The sequence below is a fragment of the Poecilia reticulata genome, linkage group LG23, assembly GCF_000633615.1.
Source record: "Poecilia reticulata strain Guanapo linkage group LG23, Guppy_female_1.0+MT, whole genome shotgun sequence".
Lineage (NCBI taxonomy): Eukaryota > Metazoa > Chordata > Actinopteri > Cyprinodontiformes > Poeciliidae > Poecilia > Poecilia reticulata.
In genome coordinates, this window is record NC_024353.1 from 12,948,005 (window position 1) to 12,964,358 (window position 16,354).

Here is a 16,354-nt window from a genome sequence, read left to right on the forward strand (position 1 = left end):
ATATTCAGCGCTGGACCCTAGTCAGGATTGAGCTCATCCATTTCACACGTCGTTTTTCCTTTAAGAGGACATATCAGAACATACATCAGTATTAAAGCTGTAAATTTGATAACACTAGAAAACTTAAATTGTTTACTTCACAATAATGTAAAAACCTGGATGTTCACTGACAAAACTCGGACTACGCTACCTAAACAATATTAGTCCGACCTAAACAAAGTTGACCCACTTAAATGAACTCAACAGAAACTGAACATGAGAACACTCGGACAAAATCATAGCAAAAAATCGGACCAACAAAGCAAATTTAGACACTCACCAGACTTGTAGGTATATGGGGATGTTGGAGAAGGTAATATCAGGACGTAATCTCAACCACTGATACCAGGACATTTGTTTTCTTTTCGTTAGCTCCGATAGCTTAGCCTCCTCGCGTTGTTTCCAAGCAGGAAAATAGTAAAACTAAAGTACGTTTTCCATCTTTTTACCTTTTCGGTCATGTGATCGAATATTACACCCAATAACGCAGCAAGTTCGTGCCATAGCTAAATTATTTTAAGTAACTTGTATGTGTTTTTGTCGGCTATGTTTATGGACACCAAAGATGGTGCTGATATCCCTCCGGTTACAGCAATGACGTCACGTTCCAAAGCTAATGGCAGCCAGTGCAGTCATAGACAGTAATACGTATTTATGTCTATGAGTGCAGTTAGCAAGAGGTTGCGCGATCCCAGGTGAGGCTCAACTCGCTGTTGCCTCACCGGCTTCGCTTCTGAGCATTTGAATGGGAAAATGTGACAATACAGCGATTTTGAAGAAAAAAATAATCAAAATTGGTTAAGCTAAGTAAAAAATAGGGACTTTATAGTACAAACCAGGGAGAAAATAGCAATATATATTATTATTATTATTATTTTTTCATGATGACGGGTGAGGCTCTGCCTCACCTGCCTCCCCTGACCGCATGTCACTGGGTATACAAGCTTAGTACTGCTATATACCACGCTTCTTATCATCACTGAACTCTGACAAATAGTGTGTTGATGGTGGAAGGTAACTTCAGTCTAAACACTATGAAGCTTATGAATAAAATCGCCCTTATATACACCAAAGTTCTGCCTGTATGAAAAAAATCACTAAGGAGGAATGCTCCCTACACTTAAAGCTCAGAAAACTTAGTGGACAAAAGCTAAATGTAAATAGTTCTTTTAATAGACCAGTTACTCTGGACAGCAGGCATCTTTGCTGTGCTGCGCATTTCATCAGCAGAGCAGAATAATTCCTGAAAGACGAGCTTTTAGTAATTGTACTAAACAGAGTATGAATCTGGCAGCAAACACCAATCACACCACTGGCGGTGTCTGCATGTCACCTGCCTAGCTCGCCGTCACAGTCTGCACCTCTGAAGTTTACCCCAGCGTGGTTTGTGCCCCACCATTCACTCAAGCTGGACAATTTGGAAGGTGTTCTTGCAGAAAAGCTTCACCTGTATCGGGATTTATATTAACCCCTATGAAGAATCATTCTTCTTTGGTGAATCCTTCATCAAAGTAGGTGTCAAGTTTAAAAGCCACAGAGCTTGCTCTGCTTGCGCAAGCAAGCTCAATGTGAACCATGAATATAACCTATAGTCAAGCTTTCAGAGGAGCTCATTGAGCGTGCAATGCAGTGGATAAATACACATGTACATATAATATTTTTTACAGATTCTGAAAGTGTGTATTTAACCTTTCTAATGATGCCAAACACATAGAAATCAAAGATTAAAGAAGGTATGGACATTTAAATGTTGGCGCTCTGGAAGTTAAATCAATAAAACAACCCTTAGAGTTTTAGAAGAATTGTCCCCAATCCTGAGGGTGTGAACAAAGGTTGTTCATTTACATTACTTTGCAATAATTCCTCTCCCCCAGCATTGGCTGTTAGGTAGCAATGAGACTTATGGGGGGAAAAATCTAAACTTCTTTCCTCTGTTTTTATTTGCATACTGTACATTTAGTTAGATCTAGATCCATGTGGCCATTCAGGAAGCATTTAGATACCAGGTTTGAATGACGCATTCAGAGCAGGAGAATTCACATTCAGAAAAATGATCACTCAATACTGATGTCAATGCCATGGCTGAACAGAACCTCTGTTATACCAGGTCTTATCATGTTTTTTTGTTTAGTATGGATAATTGGTATATAATTGTAATGTTATTGTGGTAGATTAAATCGGTGACAGCCCAGGTACCAGACACATAGCCCACCACTGGTTAACAGTGTTGTGCAGGGGTGCTGTGATAGCACAGGGATAAAGCACAACCCACGTATGGCCTTAGCTGGCTTGAGTGCCAGCCTGATGACCTCTGCCACATGTCTTCCCTCTTTCTCATTAACCACTTTCCTGTTAGACCACCTTCAAGACAAATAGAGGAGGATGGATTATGTCTATAAAGAAATATATAGCAACTGAGAGTGCTTTCTTTTTCCTTTTTTGCCATAGTTGAGGAGTTGTCCTACCTGGATTTCTTTCTTTAATGACAACAGTATTCACTCTCAATTAACAAGAACTGCTCATAATTAATTATTAGGCTAATTGATAAAAAAAAAAAAAAAAAAAACGATGTGTAAATTTTGTCGCCTTCTCACTTCCTCCCCACCTGCCTCCTTCTCTATGTGAATCTCATAAACATCCTGTTGCAGTATAATGGCGAGGTGATGATATTAAAAAAGCATGCATATATATTAGAAGAAAATCTCCGTAATAAGATCTTAGCTATCTTTTCTCTGTGTTTATTTGGATATGGTGAAATTAGGGGCTGCACAGTGGTGCAGTTGGTAGAGCTGTTGCCTTGCAGCAAGAAGGTTCTCGGTTTGATTCCCGGAACAGGGTCTTTCTGCATGGAGTTTCCATGTTCTCTGTGCATGCGTGGGTTTTCTCCGGGTACTCCAGCTTCCTCCCACAGTCCAAAAACATGACTGTCAGGTTAATTGGTTTCTCTAAATTCTCCCTATGTGCGACTGTGTGTGCATGGTTGTTTGTCCTGTGTGTCTCTCTGTTGCCCTGCGACAGGCTGGTGACCTGTCCACGGTGACCCCGCCTCTCGCCCGAAACGTTTGCTGGCTGTAGGCACCAGAAACCCTCCAGACCCCACTAGGGACAATGGTGAACAGAAAATGGTTTGATGGATGGATGCAGTTAGGTAGGATACCAAACCTTGTTATATTGCATTTTTGTTGTTTACTTTAGTATTGGAGGCTTGTATAATTGTACCCCGTAAAAAAACAAAGTATAAATACGGTAAGGCCTGTTGTAATAAACAAAAAATCAATTAATCGCATAATAAATGAAAATTATTAACCTCATTTTAATTTCATTTATCGGCTTTATAATTTCTTCCTGCCTTTTTCTGTATTGATGATACTGGATGAAAAAAGACTCAACTCTGTTGCTCTGCACTAACCTCTCTCTTCCTCATTTCCTTAGCGTAACGGAGGAGTGAACTATTGCATCAGGTAGTTGGATATGCGCATCTTCTCTATCTAAATCTAATGATTATTGGAGGGCAATATAGTATACAGACTTCATAATCTGCACTCTTTTGGTTGAATGTAGTTTTTATTTCCACTTTGGTTTTATGTTGTTTAGTTTTTATTCAAGTGCATTTTTTTGTTAACGGAGACTGAGAATCCATTTTATTTTTATTTTTGGTTGTTTTTTTTGTTGTTGTTTTTTTTACCAGTTCCAGTGTTAAGTGTTCTTTTGAAAATAAAGTGCATTTATTTTTGGCAGGATGTGCTTGCATAATTCTGGCAACCACGGCTGCCAGTATTTTACCATGAATTAGAGACTTTTTTAACAGTGTAGTGTTATAGTGTTACAGTATAGTGTTAAATTGGTAAACCTCCACTGAAGGCCCATGTCCCAAATGCCCGGCCCGCCAATTATACCTCAAATCTACTCTACAGGCCTCAACAAAGATGCTGACCTACAACCAGTTTATCATGGTTGCCAAGTTGAAATTTAGCCACTTTATCAGAAAAAAATACTATAACTCCTGACTTTATTATTTTTCACATGGGCGCTCAGACATAAGTTTCTGTTAGCCTCTCTCATGGACACGGAGGTCCACCATCAGGCTTTTCATAGCTTGGACGAAGTGACCGCTGAAGTTGGTTTCTGATTGAAGCTTTGGGAGTCTTCAGAAGCTATCAGCTGGTCCTTCATATACAGAATGCTGGAAAACCAGTTCTATTTTGTGTCTTATATCTGATAACTAAGTCTTCTAAATCTAATGCTGTCAAACTCTTGGAAAACATTTTCCAAGAGTTGGCAGTATTTTTTCTAGGCATTGGCGGTGCTTTTTTTCTGTTTTGTTTTTTCTTTTTAAGATGAGGCCTAAAGAATCCAACATGGTCAGAGACCATGTACACCTTGTCCAAGCCTGATCCAACCCGACTCGTTAATTCTGATCAGAGACCTTTGATCAAAGTAATCTCGACATGTTTCAAAATACGTCAAGACCTCTGACTTTTATCTCTCTTGGCTGGGAAGTATAATTTCTCTAGTTTTTAGCTTTAGTTTAACATCTTCCAGAGCTCCATTTTTGTCACTTGTTTTAACTGCAGGGTGAGTCAAGTGCAAATACTCAGGGTTGCATGATTGATGAGAGCAGAGTGGAGTCACATTGATTCGGCATTGTGCTACGCTTGTACAGTTTAACTTCTGCACTTTACTTTCTTTCCTCAACAGGGTAAACAATCTCCGATTTAGACTACAATGACTACATTAATCAATCTTTATTTTGTGTATTCTTGTTTACCTTTGCTGGATTTATTGTAGGCTAATTGAAAATGCACTACAGAAGCCCAAAACTGACCGTTAATTATATGACTTGGGCCTGAAATGGCACAAATTTCAAGTTGACCTTGAGCTATGGATTTAAACTCTACACTGCGAAAGAACATTTCATCTATTGTTACTACAAAACTACAGTTTGGTTTTTGTTTGTTTTTGACAGATGGGGTGGGTCTAGATCAGTGTTTCTCAAACTTTGGTGGGCCAGCGCCCCTCTATCCATTATCCAGGTCTCTTACTGCCCCCCGTCATAGAATTTGTAGGCTAATTTCCACTGAATATTGTTGTATTATTAGTATTACTATCATTATAGTTGAGGTTTTGATTTTTATGGTTGTTTCTTTATCATCAAAAATAATTTCAGAGAGAACAAAAAAAGCAATGTGAATAGAAATTATTTTCACAAGTGTCTACAAAAAAGGAAATGAATGGATATTCAACTTAAAATCGATTGGTCTCGCAGCAGCCAATCAGAGTGGAAAAAATATTCTTGTTCTGAGGCATTTTCTGATATGAAAGTTGCTATATGTTGCACAAAATGGCCAGATAAAAGATGTACAACAATACCATTTTAAACTTTGAACTATTTGTATAAAGACTGAGGTCTGCAACATTAAAACATGGATAAAACTGCAACTGTATCAATTATATTAATCATAGCTCTTCTTCTTTCCAGTGATTTTGTCAGTTTCTTGTGGTGCAGCTCTGTGCTGCCTTCAGGAAAACGGGACATCAGAGTATCAACTATAAAATTTCTCCCACATGGTATTTACCATGCAAACCAGAGCTTTCAGTGGAAAAACAGAAATTCCAGATCCTTTCAATGCCATACAAATATGGGACAGAAWCATGGATTATATCTTTATATAAACCTGTCTATTGATTTATAGATTAATAGTTTTACTGGACAGAAATTACAAAGAACAAATCTGGTTCTTAATCAAATCCTAATGAGTCAAATTGAAAATGTCATGGAGTCACTTAACAGCCTCATGACATGAAATTAATATTGAAGAAATAAATATATAAAATAAAAAATGATTAAAAACATGAATAAGTGATAGGTTTCTTACTGTTATTGTCTGTAAAACTATTTTATTCTCCGTACTAGATATGGTCTCATCAAACTCATGGCACTTCAACAATATTATTTTACCTTTTATCTGAAAATGGTGTCTATTTGTTCTTGCCATACAGTCCTCTGTAATAATTATTGCTTGTATTTACTGTATTTACGTTAGTTTCTTAGTTTATTCTTGCATTTTGTTCTTCATTCATTTCCATTTAGTTTTCTTTGATTAGTATTATCCTCTCTTGGTTTATTGTTATGTCCCCTTTAGTTTTTTTTCCTGTTGCTAGTTTTATTTTATCGTTTATTGACGCTCACCATCGGTTATCTTCACTCATCATGTCATTCACCTGCTGCGCCGCCTAATCGTCATGTAATTCACCAGATTGGCCACTATAAGCTCTTGATTTTTCACTGTTCAGCGCCAGATTCTCTGATCCTGATTCACATCAAGTTCGTTGCTCCATTCTAAGTCCCGGTTTTCCTGCGATGTGCGCGTTTTTTTTTTTGTTTGTTTTGTTTTTAGCACCTAGGGTGCGGGTAGCATATCAATGGAGAAATGCAGACTGACGTAAACCTTTAAAAAATAGAAACAATCCCGGTATAATGATTATTAAAATTTAAAAGTGCTGGTACTACAGTTGCGTACCGGACCACTCACAGTACCTGTGTAATTGTATAAAATGAATGCTCCCTATTGTGGTATCACCCATCGAAGGATTTCTTTATTTAAATGGGCTCATTTTTCTGAGTGATGCACAGTGAGGGTATCATGAGTTTAGTCATTACATGTTTATCGGAGCGATATTCCGTTGTCCTTCCATGTGCAGAATTCAGAATAACATTAAAACACTTTTTAATACAAGTTGCTGCTTTGACATGATTACAGAACTGGCAAAACATATGTACAAAACCCCTCAATAAAACATAAAATATTTGAAAATCAGACACCAGACAAGTGAATCACAGCAATGTCATCAGCCGGTGTAACGCTGAACTGATGCGGTGAAGCTACTAGTAGCAGGAGAAGCTAACAAACACTGAAGAGAAGAAGAGCTACCATCGATACAGTTGCAGCCAAGCATGGTTTAATGTTACACAATGCAGTTTTAGCAAGTTGCTCAAAGTCTAAACTGGTATTGTTGAGCATTTAAGGTGTAAAGTTTACCTTTGACCAAACGCCCCCCCAGAGGAATCCCAGCACACCCTTTTGTAAAAATTTCTGTTAGCACCCTCTGCCATCCTTTGAACGCCCCATGGGGGGTGGTACCGCCCACGTTGAGAAATGCTAGTCTAGATGTATGGAGATGACAACAAACAAGCAAGATTTTGATTTCTGGGTCAGCTGAACTCCCATCAACAGATGGGTTTATGCTGGCAACATCAGAGCACTGAGGTGAAACTAACTCCCACAGAGACACGACCCAAATGCTCATGATACTCAGAGATGTCCCTTGACTAATGGGAAAAGTAACATCTGTGTGTATGCTCTACATACATGCATGTGTTTCTCTTAAGTGTCATATCTGAACAAACATGACAGAGAACTCCTGAATCACAAAGTCTTCTGTGACTCAGGTACCTGAGGCTGGAGTTCCCAGTGGATAAAGAAAAGTCAATCAAAAAAGAAGCATCAATGTTTTTACTATTTAGCAGACTTTCACCCACAATAAAAGCACACATAAGGATACCTTGTCCTTTGTGTACTCCTTGATATTCTCAATTTCCCTTTCAATTCATTTATGACTTATTTTAAGAAGTTACTTTTTATGGTTATATTCTCCTGAATATGACCATGCGGTCATATTTATTTTATGATCACACACTCCTAAGACAAAAGGGATACTGTGAAAAGTTCTGAGAGTTTGACTGGTGTATTGCTTTAATATTTTAATTGGGCGGTACGTGAGTTTTGACCAGCGTTGCAGCGACAGTCACAGTACCGTTTCCTCATATCAGGGTGCCTGACCCAGAGCAGAGGGACCTACTCAAAAGTTTCCCCTTACTTGCCTGTAGTGCAACTGGAACTTGGTACAGAACTAGGGCAGAATGATAAACTCTAAGTCAGATGTTTTCTCTGCAGTCAAACCATTTCTGTGTTTGAGAGGAGGGGTTTTCCATACTACTGCTAAGACCATTCGGAAAGTAAATAAATGAAAAAGCTTTTTTGTAACTTCAATGTTGAAAAAAATATTTTTGACCATCATTTGATAGTTGCAGGAACTAGAGGTGTGCCGATCGATCAGCCACCAATCATAATTGGCCGCTTCTGCTCCACCTGGTAGTGACTCTCACACCGAACCTCTGCTTAAAGCTGCAGCATCTAACCTAAAAAAAAAATGTTTCATACGTATTAAAACTTTCGCTGTCCTAACATGAGACAGATAATCTCTGAAAAAATAATCGATCTCCTCCCTGTTCTGCATAATTACTCCGCTCAGTCAGAGACAGCCAATCAGAACTAGCAGTAATCAGCAGCTAGCCACCATGCTATCAGGAAGTTTTCATGCAGTAACTCAGGATTGCTTTTATACTTGAATTTTTTGGCAATGTTGAGAGGTTTTATTTTGGCTCTGCATTATTTAGCCGCTTCAGAGCCTCCATATGTTTTCAGTCTGTTAAAGATCGGTAATACAAATTGTACAACAGGCATTGTACAATTTGCACAATCCCTGTTTTGTTTTTTTCTTGGAAAAAGCTATTAAAAACAAGTTTTTGTCTAAATTAAGGTGAATTTATGGTTCCTTTTTCCATATAATGTAACCGGTAGTGCTTATGATTAAAAAAATAATAATTATGTGATCGGTATCGGTCATCGGCCCTCATGGTGATCGGAATCGGAATCGGCAGGAAAATACCTGATCGGCACATCTCTAGCAGGAACCCATTCTGCATGCACACTCCTCCCTACCATGGATCTGGGACAACTGAAGCATGTCAAGGATGATAATCTGTTAAAATTACTATTCTTGTTAAAAAAAAAAAGTAAAAACAAAAAAGAGTGCACTTAGGGCTGAAAGGGGCAGGAGCCCAAGCCCCTATCTCCCTCACCTATGCACATGCCTACAGCACAATTTAAAAATTCATTTAATCATAACTTGAACCAGGTCGTGATCATTTACGTTTGGTATCTGCCTTTTTAACAAGTTCTTCCTTTTGATGCCAGCTGTTACGTCATCGACAAGCATTTCCTCGGTTAGTTGGTAGACTACACATCTCTATTGTAGGCCAAATACCGTACATATCGCACATTCCTAATCTTAACCAATAAATTAAAACCCTCACTTTGAAAGACTCAATTGAAGGAAGTAGATGTATTGAAATGTTTTCATTTTATAAATTTTAATATCGCTGAATGTGGACCTGCTCAACACCTGCACAGAGACTTGAGGACAAAAGCACAGCATGTCAGCAGCAACATGAACATTAAACAGCCTGTCTAAAACACAAACTATCCTTCATGGGAAAGTGAAGGAAATCCACATAAAAGGATTTAGAGCTCTATTGTACATTTACTTTACAAAGCACCAAGAAGCCCATGGTGTTCCTTTGGTTTAAGCAATAAAATACACAGACATTTCCTAAAAAATATTCTTTGCAATAGCTAACTTTTATTTATTTAATACTTTCAAATATGAACCAAGCCTACGAGAATTTTAGTTTGAATGAATCAGCCAAAGGAGTCGAATAGATGCCTACACACCCAGAGAGTAAAGACAGCAGCTGGGTGGGACGACAGGGCTGCTTGGGTGATTAGGTTGGCTTGTGCATTTACATGTGGGAGTTCACTCTCGTTAATATTCATCAGTTCACAAAGTAAGCAAGTCACAAGACGATTTAATTGTTTTTTGATGTTTTCTTCACTTACTTTTACAAACACATTATTGGTGGATTCTTCCATGCTCTAGACCAGTGGTTCTTAAACTGGGTTCGATCGAACCCCAGGGGTTCGGTGAGTCGGTCTCAGGGGTTCGGCGGAGCCTCTGCCGCGGAGATAAATACACACTTGTGTAAAGTCGTGATGACGCCCCGCTTTGCAATCACTTTCTGCAGAGGATCACGTTACATTGCTTAGCCAATCAGAGCTGCGGAGGAGCACTGATTGAAGAAGTTTCCCTCTCAGCAGGGATTTGAGCTTGTGTCTTTAATTACTTCAGCAAAGCTCACCTTTTTTACCAAATTCTATAGTCTAAATCTGCTCCTTAGTCGCATCTTTTCGGGGTTGCTACTGCCTCTAGKGGCGTGGGGGKGGTAACACAACTAATATAATTACATTACTAAATCAGAATACCGCAAAGTATTTTGTGTGTTGGGGGCGGTAGGGTTGGAATAAGAAGGGTTCAGTGAATGCGCATATGAAACTGCGGGGTTCGGTAACTCAAAAAAGGTTAAGAACCACTGCTCTAGACATTGAACTTCTTAGAGGAGTATCACTTTATAAAGTACCTGGATCTCCATGCCCTGCTCCAGTAGTCTCTTGGCTTGGTTCTCTACCTCCAGCCTAGCTCTGCTGATCAGCAGCAGATCGTTCTCAATCACCTCTATACCGCTCAGATCCACACCTTGAGACAAGTAGTCTGGAATAGAAAAAAGAAAATGGTGATTAATTTGTACATTTTGGCATCTAAATGTGGTGAAGCAGAGTTTGGATTTAACAGAGAGGAAAGAAAGAAAGATGCAGAAGTTAATTGGACTATAACAAGTGCAGCAGCCTGCACAACTAATTTGTACACAGCCCTGCTTCATTCTACCAATCACACATCCCTGAAGATTTGCAGTTACAACAAAAAGGAGATGGAAGATGTTAAACAAAAGCTCTTCCTCTAATGGTGGTCTGAAAACGAAAGCAGTAAAATCTTGATTAAAATATTAGGTTTACTTCAGACTATAATCAAAGCTATTTAGTTGGGTCGGATCAGGTTCTGGGGTTTTTTAAGCCCCATCTCCACTCTATGGTGAAAACAGCTTGTTCAAGTTCAAAGCGAGCATCAGAATTAATGAGGAAGAAAATATGTTTATTTGACTTTCAATAGCTGTTGGTGCCACATAGACTGATCTGAGTTCTTCAGAACCAGCTGAACTGCTTGGACTTTCACTCAAAGTCATTTTTCAGGTTAACAAAGAATGTTCTGAAACAGAAAATAACATCCAGTGAGCAGCAGCTGTGTGGATGGTAATGTCAGAGGTAAGAGAATGGACAGACTGAGTAAAAATAATATACATTGACAACTGTAGTTCAAACTGGCCACAACGATATGCAGAATACCATCTGTGAAGGTAGAACACATGAAATATACTCTAGCTTTTGACCTGCTGTGAAAACGTGCGGCAGCTACACAAACTTTTTCTGTGGACAATTACAAACTATAAAGCATCAAAACTCACTTAAATGCACTGAAATCTGACTACATTCAGTGTTTTTTAGACCAAGAAGCATCAAACCTGATGTTTTTTCATGATTTTAATATTTTTATTGTTTCAACGTAAACGATGAAACTGAACCACATTATCCTCAGACAGTAACCCAACATGCACACAAAATAACGAAAATAAAAATAAAAGGATGTGAAGACCTCACACAAATGTAAATAACAATTTTCCTCAGTTTTTGTCTCATAAAGATGTAACGCAGTGGTGTCCAAAGTCGGTCCTCGAGAGCCGGCATCCTGCATGTTTTAGTTCTCTCCCTAGTGGTAGTAACAACCTCCTCAGCAAGTCAGTGTTCTGCTTAGGCCATCTAACAAGCCATCATTTGATGCAGGTGTGCTAGACCAGAGAGAGAACTAAAACATGCAGGGTGCCGACCCTCAAGGACCCACCTTGGACATCCCTGATGTAAAGCATCAGTTTGTGTGCCAAAGCACATGAAATGCATCTGCGGGGCGATTTCTTTATACAAATTTTCTTCTTCTTTATACATCAAAATTTTTTCGTGCGTCAAATTTCCTAAGTTTGTCCGTACACCAAGTTTTATTGTGAAAACTGCGTACTCTGTTATACATGAGGCCCCTGGTACCACTGCTGTCAGAAAACAACAGGAAGCTGAGACTAAAATTCAAACAAAAGTTGGAAAAATTGTTGCTGTTATGTGGAGTGTGAAATGAAACAACATACAGACAGGATCACAATCTAGTGTAAACAACATGAAGACATGGATCACCAATCTTCTATCAACAGTTCAAGCTGCAGGTGGTAACAATATCTTCATGGCACACTCTAGACTCATTAGTACCAACTAAGCATTGTTTAACCCTGCCTGAGCCTACCTGAGTATCGTTGCTATGCCCATCAGTTTATGAACACTGTGAACCCATCTTCAATGCTTAATTCCAGTAGGAAAATGCAACATGTCACAAAGTTCTGATTATATCTAGTACACAACAGTGAGTTCACTGTAGTCCAATGTTCTCCACACTCAACAGATCCAAGTACAAGGATCTGGATTTGGGATGTAGTGGAAGTGAGACTCCACATCATGAATGCACAGAAGACAGATCAGCAACTGTGAGACAATATCACGTTAATATATGGAACAAGGTGTCTGAGGAATGTATCTGACACTTTGTTGAATCTATATGATACAAAATTAAGGCAGTTCTGCATGCAAGACGCACCCAAACAGACACTAGTACAGAATACCTATTAAAATTATTTAAGTCTTTCTTTCAATTTCCTCTAAAACTCTTTTCCTTGCTTTATTTGAATGGGGCTTTATAAATAAACAAGGAAGAAGGTCCAGTTCATATCAGCCAGTCATTATCTGTGGAGCAATTCCTCCTCCTAAAGAAGTATGTGGTGAGAGTGGGAAGAACTAGCTTCCTTTTCACAGGAAGAAACCTTCAACTGAGCAGCCTATGTTTTCTATACTTCAGGACTTGCTTTAATTAGGAACCTTTTACAGGCCAGATCATTTATATAATGTAAACCTAAATCAGGAAGAGTGTGCACTTTATGCATTTGTAACCCTTTCAAGGAAAAAAAAAAAACTTTACCCAGATTTGTAAAGGGACAGATTGAGAACCAGGCATTTACATCTTCAAACTGTAAAGTGTACTTGTACAAAAATGTTTAGTCAACTATTCAAATGAAACTCTGATACTTCATCAACACGTCTCCTTTGTGATTAAATTATCGTATTTCATCCTGCTGACAGATAAGATGACAGCAGGACAAGTCAGCTTGACAGATTTGTCAACAACACTTGTTTCAAAGAAGCACATAGCACTTCTGACAGCCTGTTAAACATTTCAACTGCTTTTTCCCCTGCATTGTTTCTCCACCCACTGTCACCCTAGCTTCATACCAGAGGAACATATACTGGCTCAACTCGCAGAAAAATGTTGCAGTGGACAATCAGTTGATTGTATTCCACCAGTATAATGAATTAAGTCGATTAAACAATGAGCATCTGAAAATGTAGCATCATAGACACACTGCTAAAATTAACATTGTTGCTGTTGTTAACAAACATTATGCTATTAGAACTTTAAGCAGAAAAGAGAGAAACCTGAATGTTATGAGGTGGTGTGTGTGAAGAGAGCAGGCCAGGCAGACCAGAACATGAACACACTGTTACAATGTGAATAACAGACAGTAAGCAACAAGCTGGTGAGTATTACAAATCTACGACCTTATAGCCTTTTTTAAAAAAAAGTTATTTATTTGAAAGTTGTCACACAGAAAAGTGAGATATGAAAGAAGGGGAAGACATGCAGCAAAGATCATCAGGCCGGGACTCGAACCTGCGGCAGCCATATTGAGGACTAAGGCCTCCTTACATGGGTCACGATTTATCCCTGCACCACTGGCACACCCTAATCTGGCCTATTTTTAATGTTGGCGTAGTAGACTAAACTCGCAGCTGATATGGTTCAGAAATATCGCTCTGTCCGAGACAAAGGGGTCCAGCTGTGATGTCAAACGTGGACTCTGGAGTCATCAGTGACTTTGTGTCTGTTTGCATGATTGAATTTTTCTAACTATAATAATGGTTTGAGATGATGTTTGTTGTGGGTTAATATAAAAAAAACTGAAGAGAGCCGAGTCAATCATGGAACTGGTTTGGCTGTATACTGATATTTCTAAGTATACTGTATTATTGCACCCTCCCATTTCTGGCTTAAAGGAGAGTCTGGTTGCTACACAAACAGCTTTGTTCTTTCCTTTTCACCAGGTCGCTATTGCAACTAAGAATTTGTTCTTAATAACTCACCTGGTTAAATAAAGGTTAGATAAAACAAAATAGTTTGAGGTTTCAGCAGGTCAGATGATTGAAATTAAAGTAGAAAACTGCCTCAGATTAAACTTTGCTGCATTAACATGACTTGTGCTCTATGGTAGCGTCATAGCACAGAATTTAAGAAAAAAGATTAAATGCAAATGAACCTCTCTCATCTGAAAATGTTTGACAGTACACTTGCCTGCACTGCAAGTCAGGTAAAAAGATGAGGTTGGAAATACACAGAAGCAAAGCTCTGGTGTAAAAAAGTAATTTGCAGCGCAGGACTAAAACTAATTCAATGTCACGTAAACTATCCAGTTGTACTCCGGTTCGGTTTTCTTCATTAAAAGAAGAACAACATTATTCCCCTCCTGGAGTGGTTATTATCCCACACCTTTACAATTCATTCATGGCTCCCGTTAACAACTGGTGTCAGAAGTGGGATGTTCCGGACCGGATTCAAGACACGGAAGGACGTCTTGGGTGGTTCGGATGAATCGCTCCAGTAAAAGTAAGGCAGTGGACAAAAAGAAGGAAAAATACAGTCCAGAGAAATAAGCAAGCCAGTATTGAACTCCAAGACTGAAAGCAAGATTAAGCTGTGCAAACAGCGAATCTGTTCCTTTCGGTGAGAAACGTCAACTTTTTAGCAGTTAAAACAAAAGAAAAAAACGGCTGTCAAGAAAGGTAACGACCTTACTTAAAAAACAATAGCTGGATGTGCCAAAGCCTAAAACAAAGCAGCACAAGTGACTATTAAAAAAAATGAAAATGAGGAACTACAGCAGCACCATTAGACCAACCTCCACCATGGCTGCAAATGGTGTTGGACCAACAGTCAAAACAGTTAAAGCAACTGCTAACACCAGTGCTACAACATGTTGCAGCAGAGCAAAGAGAGACATCTAGAGCAGTGCAACCAACAACAAGCAGYCAAATCYCGAATCCTGGAACTGCCCCTCCTCCCTTAATGTTGCAAGAAAACCCAGAAGCACCTAGAGTTCAACCACACACACCGTTTACTGCAGAAYTGAGGTAATTCGGCAAAGGTCACGTAATGCAGGCCCATCCAACACTTCAGCCATCCATGATCCAACTGTAAGGCGTAGAGTGGGAGACATACATCAGCGTTCATCTGCGACACATCCWATTTCACAGGATGCATATGGAGGATTTGGCCAGACTGAGAGTCGGCATGAGGTGGCAAGACAACCCCTACATGAAGCAGCCAAAGTTAAGCTGGCAACATATGACGGCAGAGGCCTCGGACTCATTTTTGCTCCCCTTTGAACGTCAGGCTCGTAAATGTGGATGGACAGGGGCAGAGAGAATAGATGAGCTTCATCAATGTCTCAGTGGGGTTTCAACGTTATGTCTGCTCCTTGCCTGAACACATCCGTGAAGACTACACTCTTAAAGAGCAACTTACTCAAAGATTTGGAGTGAAAGAGCCCCCCATAACTGTTCGCAGGAAGCTGGGAGAGCTGCGTCAGTGCAAAGAATCACCAGCAGAGTTTGCGGAGGAAGTGCGACGCCTGATGACTTCGGCATATCCAGGAACAGATTTATTACTCCAGAATCAGCTGGCAACTGAGGATCAGTTTAAAATGCTTATGGACAAAGTGGAGCAGCTAAATTTGAAGTTAGAACGCCTTCAAACTGTGTCAGCTGATTGTGCAACTGCTACATCAGCCTATACCAATAGAAAACAAGAACAAGAAGGAGGTGACATTAGGAATCGGGAAACAAGTTCAACTGGATGGTCTTTTTTTGGCCGGATTCATGATGGTCTGCTCCTAGGTCTTGATGCAATGCAGGCAGCCAAGATGACAGTCTTTGCTGGTCGTCAAGTATTTGTGGGTAAAGAGCCAATCCCAGCTTGTGTCATTGGAGGAAGTGAGGGGGACTAATCTGTGGCCCATGTGCTCCTGGAGGACAATGTCACACTACCACCAGAGAGTGAATGCATTGTCTGGGGAAAAGTTGATAAACCCAAGCCTGGGCTTCCAGCTGTCCTGGAACCACTTAACATAACAGAAGCTGTCTCATCAGGAAGTGTTGCCATCTACATGRACCCCAGAGTTCCAGTTTGACTTTGTAACTTCTCAAATACCAATGCATCATTGCCCTGAGGAGTGTGTGTGGGCATTCTAGTTGAAACCTTCCTGGATGATCCCCTTATAATGCTGGATTTGGATGATAACCAACAACCAACTATGGCC

The 16,354-nt window shown here is 39.5% G+C and overlaps 1 protein-coding gene across 6 annotated transcripts in view; it reads right to left on the minus strand.

Moving 5' to 3' along the window:
• cog5 (component of oligomeric golgi complex 5) overlaps window positions 1-16,354 on the minus strand; it is a 91,406-nt gene that overhangs the window by 34,617 nt on the left and 40,435 nt on the right. For all 6 annotated transcript variants that reach the window (XM_008401223.1, XM_008401222.1, XM_008401221.1 and 3 more), the window contains one exon: window positions 10,358-10,488. In XM_008401223.1, coding sequence (XP_008399445.1) covers window positions 10,358-10,488 — 131 coding nt within the window. The remainder of the gene's footprint in view (window positions 1-10,357; window positions 10,489-16,354) is intronic.